Source organism: Tupaia chinensis, unplaced genomic scaffold (genome assembly GCF_000334495.1).
Source record: "Tupaia chinensis unplaced genomic scaffold, TupChi_1.0 Scaffold146445_1, whole genome shotgun sequence".
In the NCBI taxonomy this organism is placed as follows: domain Eukaryota; kingdom Metazoa; phylum Chordata; class Mammalia; order Scandentia; family Tupaiidae; genus Tupaia; species Tupaia belangeri.
In genome coordinates, this window is record NW_006206301.1 from 2,837,460 (window position 1) to 2,847,598 (window position 10,139).

General features: G+C 41.3%; 1 protein-coding gene across 1 annotated transcript in view; it reads right to left on the minus strand.

Moving 5' to 3' along the window:
- The window catches only part of ZFAND1 (zinc finger AN1-type containing 1), a 15,909-nt gene extending 15,424 nt beyond the window's left edge, over nucleotides 1-485 (minus strand). The window contains exon 1 of the mRNA XM_014584339.2: nucleotides 422-485. Coding sequence (XP_014439825.2) covers nucleotides 422-476 — 55 coding nt within the window. The 5' untranslated portion in view covers nucleotides 477-485. The remainder of the gene's footprint in view (nucleotides 1-421) is intronic.
- Between the last annotated feature and the right edge of the window lie 9,654 nt (nucleotides 486-10,139).

The window sequence follows — 10,139 nt, forward strand, 5'->3', positions numbered from 1 at the left end:
ATTGATTTCTCTCAACTCCATCTAACAGATAAGTAAAGAGAAAGTTGGAGGAAGTGGCTTGTCCCAGTTCCCAGTGGCAAGGCCAGTGTAGAAGGCGACTGTCCACCCCAGCCGCAAGCGCGCGCCTTCTTCGCGCCCCTCGGCACGGGGTGGGCTTCGCACGACCAAACCTCAGTGGGTTCCTGGGAAGACGCACTGGGTAACCTAAGTGACCACTGCCAGGTACGCTTTCAGGAACTGCATGGTTCGCGTCCAAGAAGATCCCAAGCCTCAATTTAAAAAAAAACAAACCACCAACTCATCTCACTGCAGATCCAAGAGGCACGCGCCACGCTCCGCAGGCCCAACTGGCCCTCAGGCCTCCCCTCGCCCGCCACCACCACCTATGGTGCCAAAGCCGGGCACAGGCGCTCCCCGTCACCTCGCTGTCTGCAGTGCTCCACCTGACAGTGCTGCCCGATGTCCAACTCCGCCATCGCCCCGGCTCCTCGGGGGGGGCGTGGCCGAGTCGGGGGGCGGGGCGACATCGCGCGGGGCCTGCTGGGAGGACGCGGGCCCAGGGCGGAGCCTGCAGGTAAAAACATGGCGGCCACCGGAAGTCGGCGAGACGCGGAGTTGTGACTACCCGCCTCCCAGGTTCCCAGTCTGGTGTCCCAAAGAAAGGGGAGTTCACCTGGGTCTTACTTTCCGGGCTGAAGTTTTGTCGCCCAGTCCTTAAAGAAATTCCTAGAGGCCTTTCAAGAATTTTGCGTGCCGCTGTTTCCTGCGTGGAGCCTCTAGGACTCTAGGAGCCTCTCAAGGATTGTCTTGTCTTTATTTCAAATTGGTTTAACCTGGAATCCAGCGCAGTGTCTGGCACCAAGTATTGCAAGGATCAGGGGAAAGGGACGGATACAGGTTATTCAAGTCCTGATTCATCCCACACCAATGATAATTATATAGTCTAAAATAAATGCCTTTTGCAAGGGAGTCATTAGACTTTTTATAATGTAAAGATTTCTTTTTCTTCTCTTTTTAAAAATTCTGACTGAAAAAAAAACCAAAAATCCTTCCTTTTGAGATCACAAGTGTACTGAACCAGATAGGGTTCCTCAATTCAGAGGCCAGACCCTTTTAACACCACAACCTGGAGAAGCTTAAGACCTTCAGCTGGGATGTAAGGGAGTGTTCTGTGCTAATGAGCCAATGAGCCACTTCAAAGGTACCAAGGAAGGAGAGGTGGGATATAATGCCTGCCATTCCACTGAGGTGATCAAGACACTCAGGGTGGAAGAGTGACAATCACCTATACTCATAACAGGAACTGGAAAAGTACTGAAATATATTCATTAAAGAAGGGACAAGGATGTAGTAGGGGAACAGGATTCATTACTTCAGCCTTGCTTTTGAATACTTTTTTTTTTTTTTTTTTAAGATTTCCATCTCAGAATTGCTTGGATCTCTAGAGAAACTGTAAGCTTTACAGCTGAAAGCAACCTAAAATATTAGCTAGCTATCTCAGCCTCTTTAGCTGTTCTTTTTTATTTTTTAAGATGAGAAAAAGTTTATAAAAGTTAAATGATTTGCTCAATTAGTGGAAGAACCAAAACTAAAATCCAAGCACTAAAAATTACTAGTATTTGTGAATCTAAGAATCACTGGCTCTACTGGATTTTATGTTTATTTTAGTTGAGTAATTCAATAACAGTTTTTCAAGAATTTACTAAGTGTTTGGAATGTTCTGCATAGGCAGCAGAAATATATATATATATATTTATATATATATAATATGTATAAATATATAACAATATGTATATAAATATATGTAATATATAAATACGGTGTATTTTCTCAGTCCAATCACAATGGAAGTGATTTTTTAGTTCTTAGAGACCTTATAGAACATGAGCTGATAAGACTAGTCAAGATTATAGTTGTTACTCTCCTATCTCTGTTTAATCTCCTTTGCTGATTTCTCCATTAGCTCCTACTTAAATACATTCTATTCCTCCATAATTTTATCTTTGATCCACTTATCAATTTACATCTTCATACAAGTGAAGTTTCATTATTTCAACATCAAACACTAACACTCCTGTACTCACATTTTTACCTCTGAGAACCTTCTCCCAAACATGAGGTATCTGTTTCAAATAATCTCTTAGGCATATCCACATGACATTATTTGTCATGTAAAATGGGATCCTTTCTGAATCCCCTCCCTAACAAAGCATTTCACACTGGAAAACTTGGGTTCATTTTCTATTTTCTTCTCTACTCTCACGAAAGTAGTCATTGAACATCACCAATTTTGCCTCAGAAAGGTCTCTTAGGCTCAGCTGTAGTGGCACATGCTGCTAAGACACTGGTCTTTGCTAGCTAGGACCATTGGGAAGCTTGGGTTCTATTCCTAGTTTAACCTACAGGCTGGGAAAAGTGTCATGACCCCTCTCTCCATGTTCAGGGCTAGAAAAGTGGCATTCTCAAATCTGTGTTTCCTTCTCTCTAAGCCCTTTCATCTTCCCTTTGGCCATATCTCTTTCTCTGGTTCTAACCCTTTTGCCTTTCTTCCTCTCTCTCTCACTCATTTTTTTTCCTTTTGTTTTCTCAAAGTCTTTAAAATTTTTATTCATTATTATTATTATTATTTGCTATCTGGCATGTGCCCTCACCAGAGAGAGATGGAAGTGGGGGGAATAAGTGGAGAGTGAGAAAACAAGTCTCCAGGTCTAGAACTTGAATCATGGTGGGGGGGAAGGGGGGCAAGGACCCCAATCACTATGTCACCTTCTGTCCCCATTTCCTCAAAGTTTTTAAAATTTTATTTCTTCCACGAGAGAAGTAGAGAGAGTTACCTCCAAGAGAGGCCACACAATGAGCTCTACCCCCAGCCTCAGCCAGTCAGGATCATAGGCACATGCATACATGCCTAGTATGCACAGAAAGAACTTGGGATGTGAACTCAGGACTCAGCGTTGGAAAGTGCAATGTTAGCACTGGCCACTTCAGCTGGCCTTTCTCTCTTTTTTTTTTAAAGAATTATTGTATTTATTTATTTATTTATTTAAATTTTGGACAGCTTAGAATGATTGGGACAAAATGAGAGTGAAAGAGAGAGAGAAAGTGAGAAAGCAAGCCTCCAGGTCCGGGACTCAAACTGCAGTAGGCCATGTGGGAGTCCAGTGCCCTTAACCACCATGTCACCTGCTGGCCCCCTTTCTTCCCTTTTTTAAAGACGCTGTTGGGACCAGCAGTTAGCGTAATGGCTATGGTGCTAGACTCCCACGTAGTTGACCGTGGTTCACGTCCCGGACCCGGTGACTTAAAACTCACGCCCGGTGTGTGTGCGTGCGTGCCCAAGATCCCGAGAGGAGAATAGAGGCGAAGGGATTACGGTGTGGCCAACCCCCTGGGGGGTGATTGCTCGCTTTCTGTCTCTCTGTCTCTCTCTGTCTGGTGAGCGCACGTGCCCTATAGCAAAAACATCTCCAAAAAAAAAAAAAGATGCTGTTGTTACAATGTATTACAATGGCCTACCTGATTATTTCAGGATAATCTCCCTGTTTCATAAGCCTTAACATAATCACACCTGCAAAATCCTCTTTGCCATATAAGGAATTATAGTTACGTCTTTTCAGGGATCAGGATATACACAACTTTACTTGCCCTGGCAAGTGACTTTGTAGGATTCTTTCAGATAATTATTCTTTAGAGAGATAATTTCATCGGTACTGATAAGTGTACATAAAATTATTTTGAAATGATGGCTTAAATTGTGGTTTGGCACAAATTAAATATTCAAGTATAATTAACCTAATTATTATAGAATTTTGTTATGGTGTCATAACAGTTACTACTAACCTTGAAATTTCCACCCATGAAAAGAAGTCAAGTGTTTGAAAATGTGAATTAGATTCTAGAGAGTATATTTTTTCATATGAGACAGTGATTACTTCTTTTTCTAGTACTGGGTGCAATGTCGGTCCAAAGATGTTTTCCTTTGTCCCAGTTGAGATGAGCCAGACATGTCGTGTGCACCCTTGCATAGTGGCCCTGGAGGTTTAATGCTTAGGACTCTAGGTGTGTCATCTGTATTTTCAGAATGATGACACAGATTTCTGAATCTAGGATATATGTTTTCAAATATATGTATGTGCTGTACCATCATTTAGACATTTTATCACTTATGCCATATTAATTCATTCACTTATTCAACAAATATCGATAGAGTGCCTAAGAGGTGCTGGATTCTTTTCTAGGAGCTGGGAACACACTGGTGAACAAAACAAATAAAAATTCCTACTCTCTTGGGGAGCATTTGGTGGAAAGGGGATGGAAGAAATAGGATTTAAAAAAATCAAAAACAGCATATGATAGATGGTGGTGAGTACTATGGGGGAAAAAGCTAGGACAGAGAATAGAAACTCTGAGGGGGTGGGAAGGAAGTTACAGTTTTGACTATGGTAGGGTGAGCAGATGATGAAGACTGAAAGAAGTTAAAGGAGTGAATGGAATGAATGTCCGTGGGCAGGTCTAGGCAAAGGAGCAGCTCATGTAAAGGCTCCGCAGTGACAGCATGCCTGGTGTATTCCAGCTAAAGTGACAAGGCCAGTGTGTGGGTCTAGAGCAGAGTGGACTAGGAGGGATGACACGATTATGGACTGGGAAGTAATAATGAAATAAGGATGGGGATTAATATTACTTCATGTAGTGGCTTGGGGACATTTGTGAAGACCTTGGCTTATCTTTGTTGTTGTTTGTTTTAATTTTGCTAGAGGACATATGTGCTTGTGAGACAGAGAGAGAGAGAAAGTGAGAAGTCATCTCCCATGAGGAATGCTCACACCACAAACCTTTCTTCTTCTTTCTCCATCCTTTCTAGATTTGGAGTATGTGCACATGTGCATGTACCCAGTGTGTTTTCAAGTCGTTGGTCTGGGACTCCAACCACGCAGTCATCCATGTGGGACCCAGCTGCCTTAACCACCACGCCATGGACCGGCCTTTATTTATTAAAACAAAAACAACCAAATTGATCTGCAAATTTAGTCAACATATATAATGGACCTAAAAAAATTCAATGGAAGGATAAAATTTAAAACTACTTGGGAGGCCATCTCTGTAAAAAGTGCTTTTCCCAGGACAGTGACCAGATGTAATCTAGTCCAATATCGTATTAATTGGCAAAAGTTCAATAAGCCAGAGCTGTGTCCCTCTCCCTCAACAAGTTTATACTGAGGGTTATTATAATACAAACTCCACAAAGAAAAACAGCTTCAGTATTGTTTTCTCTTTGTCTAGAAGAAAAAAAAACTCTGCCTAATTATGAGACCAGCCACAACACAATGAAAAGCTGTACTAACCAGTTCAGAAATATTAGTAATAAATGATAGTGAATGAATGAGGAATAGTCAAATAAAAGACTTGCATTTTATGCTAAAACTTTTATAAAATCCCCCTGTTAGTGTTTGCATTATCAAATAAAGAAGTAGTTAACATGTGGTAGGATGAGGACTTACGTAAAGTATACAATGTGCATAGCATTTTACCACGTTGAAAATAAGTGCCGTCTAGTCGGAAAAAAACCAACTGGACTCTAAATTACACACCCCTTAATAAAGACAAGACTCCCCACCACTTGTGAGTGAACACTTAGTTTAAAAATGCTAACAAAATGATATTTACTATTACAAGTGTGCATAGTGTATTCTATAGCTGACAGATTTACTCCCCTCCCCCCCCTTTTTAAAGAAAACTAAGGTACACTGTGAATAAGACTTGTATCTTTAACCTAGAAAAAGCGCACATTCTATCACAGTGATGTGTGGTCAGACTTAGCCCTAATTATGAGACACGCAGGTGAAGTCCTAAGAACTTTATTGCAGAAGGATTCTATGCACATTTATTTATCAATTCCAGTACTTAGTGCTACCCAACAAGTCATTAACAGACAGAAATATGCATCACGAACAGTAAGAAAAAGCCCCCCTACCTTCTGCTATTAGCAGCTTGTCACTCCTGGGCCACAGTGCTCACCTCACTGTAGATCTGTGAGCCCTTTCTGCATTCATCCTGACTAGAAAAAAATTCTTTAAAACAATTGCAAACCAAGGTATTTTACAGAATTTACTACAAAACGCCATAAAAACTGCCTTTCCTTAAGGTTTGTTTCCCTATATCTGGTGAGCCACCTAGACATCTTTGGGTGTGGTGGTGACTCCCTTAGTGGATGGCACGCAGATCAGAACCCGCAACAAACCCACCATACGCTTCACTAGCCTGCCCAAGCGCACCAGCGGCGGCGCTGTGAAACCACCAAGTGGGCGCTGAAATCCTGGGCGCTCTCTGATGCAATGATCATTGGATTTCCGATAAGGACCAAGTCTCCCAGGGCACCCGGGGGCCTGTAGCAATGCAGTTCCTTCGCCCCGCCAGTAGAGGGGGTGCTTTAGTAGCCGGCTATATGCAAGGGGCTTTTCCACCAGTGGACCTATAAGCAGTCTGCTCTGGCCATTTTCTTTTACCCAGCGCCAAAGTTTTAGGTCGCTTCTCCTGATTAACCAGCTACTTCCGCCCCCGAGAAGAGCCACAGTCACCAAATAAAAAGATGGTCCTCTCATGGAAGACCAAACCCCTCTGCCAACCTTGGCTTGTATAAAATTAGAGTGAGATGGGACGTCCCTGGAGGTAAGGCTCACGGTGGCTGCTGTGTATACCGTGTAATAAGGGCAAGGACTTTACCGAAGATCAGTTAGAAGTCTACCGAGATAAGTTAGATGAGAGATGACAGAGGCTCGAAGCCGGGATTAGCAGTGTGCGTGGTTCTAAGTGGTCAAGTTTCTGTCATAGTGAGAATCCGTGGGATCTGCCGATGGACTGGAAGTGAGTCAAGGATGACCCCAAGGTTTTTGGCCTGAGCCAAAGGAAACCTCAAGTTAGGAGAGGAGCAGGGTTGGGGAGAATATGTTTCTCCATTAGGTACAACTCTCATGTGATTGCATTCAGGTAAAATGGATTTCCGGAGGTAGACAGGTGTAATAATCAACTTTGAGTAGATTATGCTGGAAGGATGACATTAAGGTGGAGGGCTGCCCCTCATTTTATATCCATGAAATGGCTGGTGTAGGAAATATTTTGTAGTCAAACCTGATCAATCTTAGGTCTTGTTTATTTTAATTTTAGTTATTTCATGGGAGAGATGTCATGTATCAGAGAGTGGCACCCTCTCAGAGTCTTGTCACACAGCAGTCCCTTTTCCCTAGCCCTCCAGCTAGTCTTGGACCTGTGTGCTGGTGCATGGCACACTTCAGGTCAGCTCAGGATCCAAACCAGCCATCCTGCTTCCAGCACTGCAGATCTGAATACTACAGCCTGCACCACTGCCTGGGCAATCTTAGGTCTCTTAGCTTTCTGATCAGGAATGACAAAGGTATATGAGAAACATTGATAAAGAGTTACACAGGCAAAACTCAGTCACAGGTATTATGTATCTTCATTAAAAATGAAGACAAACTTATTTTTGCAAAATTAGTATTTTTTCCATAATGACTGCTTCTGTACTCATTATCGTGATCGAATATTATCTACAGTGAATATTTGATCTGAGAAATAGAAAAAACTGGGTGAAAAGAATGTGTACATGCTTGTTGAACTGCTTAATAAATAACTCTTTGATGATGATTCTGCAGTATGTTTAAAGGGTAATTTTTCTTCGGTTGCTTTAGCGAGTGCGTGTGGCATTCTAAAAATGGATGTAATTTCAAGGGGTGGCCAAAATGTATCAATTAGGCTGACATCTAGGTCTTTTGAGCAGATCTATAAATTCCTAATTTTCTTTGCCATCTTAACCATGGTAAATCATCCTGAACAAGATCATTCTTTTGAACAACAGCCTCCTTATTAGCTGAGATCAATTGAGATTAGAAAATGAAAAATACACTAGATGCTGAGAACTCTTTATGAAACCACATTTGTAGGATGAGTATTGAATGAAGATTAATGTGTTATTTTCAGCTTCTAAATCATGATTTAAAAATTTATTTTACATCCCACTGCTGGATTAAACACTAATACATATGTGGATGGTTTGCTTGCTTGCAAGTATTATCTTTTCCCCATTGGAGTTTATGTATTAGTGGAAGAGAATGATTTTTAATTTAAATGTGTCCTGCTTTGCATATCACATGTGTCTGTGAAAGTGCTACACATTAAATTGAGTAAATTGATTATTTTCTCCACTGCATTATAAATTAACGACTAGATCCTTCATTTTAACTTTTGATTGATTTTTGTTTACTTTTTGAATATAATACAGGATCAAGGGTTGGCCCTCCAGCTTAGTAGTGAAAGGGAGCCAGATCCCAGTTGGCTGACTGCATGGTTCAAATCTCAGCCCCAGCATTTTGAGAAGCATGTCAGACATGCCCTAAATCCAAACAGGATGAAGAAACAGAGAAGCAATTATGGTGTGACCATACCTCATTAGGAAGTGCTTTTTCCCTCTCTCTGTCTCTTTATTTCTCTCAGGTCAGTGCACATCCCCTAGCAATTAAGAAAACAAAACAGGATCCTTATCACATTGTGTGGGCCCTACTGTCAATCAAAGTAAGCCCCTGGAGGGCAGACTATACTTGCAGCCCAGTACAAATATATAGAATACACTCAGTAAAAGATTAGTGAAACGGATCAGCAATGGGAACCATAGCAGATGTGTGCTATTTAACTCTCAAGGGGCTTAATATCTTTTTTTTTTTTTACTTGTCAACTTGTTTTGTTTTCTTTTATTTTGTTATTATTCATTTATTTATTTATTTACTTATTTTAGGTTTTTACCATAGGGCACATGCACTCGCCAGAGAGAGATAGAGTAAGAATCACACACACACCCTCAGGAGGAATGGCCATGCTGCAATTCCATTTCCATTCTCCTCTCTGGATGTTGAGCACACATGCATGCACATGTGTATGCTGTGACTTTCAAGCCACCTCGTCTGAGACTCAAAACACAGTCAGCCATGTGGGAATCCAGCTGCCTTAACCACCATGCCACTTCCTGGCCCCTAATGTGTCTTATGCATCCATAATATCTAATTAAGAAGATAAATTCCAAAACGTGTTAATAAAATATTTAGGAAATAATTATATTTGAATTTATCATTATATATAAAAAAAAAGAGCAAAATAAATATTATAGGCCATAAGGTGGCCAGACAGGAAATGATAGGAGCTCGCTGGCTGTAGTGGCTATAGTTACTGGGGAGTGATAAGTTCACACATATATATGTGTAACATGCATCTAGTAAGACTTCTACGAAAGTGTTGCATTTTCTTTGCCAAAATTTAAGGTGGGGTATACCAATGTTAGATAAAATGAATTAACTTGCTGTTTCTGTGTTAGTAAAATGGCAGACAAAATTGAGTTATTGATCTTGGACATTAGGGGAATTTGCCATAGTAATGGATGCCTTTTCCCCTTTCAACTATGGTTAGCTAACAAACATGAATAGTTTCTGATGATACTGATAATATTGTCCAAATAGGTCTGCGTTATGCTGGATACATGCCAGTCCTCGAACACTAGAACGTGGACTCAGTTCCATTCTCTGGTCCACTGGAGTGTGCTCAGCACAGGTTTTCATGGCATAACATTACAGCATCCATAATCATTACATAGTGCCATCCTTTCATCTTACCAGACTCTAGGCTTGCAGCTCTAATGGAACTGAGATAGTGAGCATGAACACAAGAATGTTTCTTCCCTCAAGGATATTCTCTACTTTTGTGACTTAGGTGTCTATGTAAAGGCATTTGACATAGATCCAAACACAAGGACAGCTCCCATTTAATGTTTCCTGATACACTGACCATCACACCAAAATTTTTAGATTCCTAATTATAGAATCGAGTGCAGCCACCAGACACACTCAGAAGTCCTGACATTAGAACAAGAGATGACCACCATCTTTCACCCATTTCAAAGCCATGTAAGAATGATCTAGAAGCAACTCATGCCAACCTGCAACCAGACACACATAGCCCGCCCTGACTATACGAATGCAGAGACAGTCTTGGTCAGACCAGTTGCTCCTAATTTGCTCACCCATGTCATCAGTGGCAGACAAATGTCCTAGAAGCTCCAGGGGACACACATTCCTACCTAC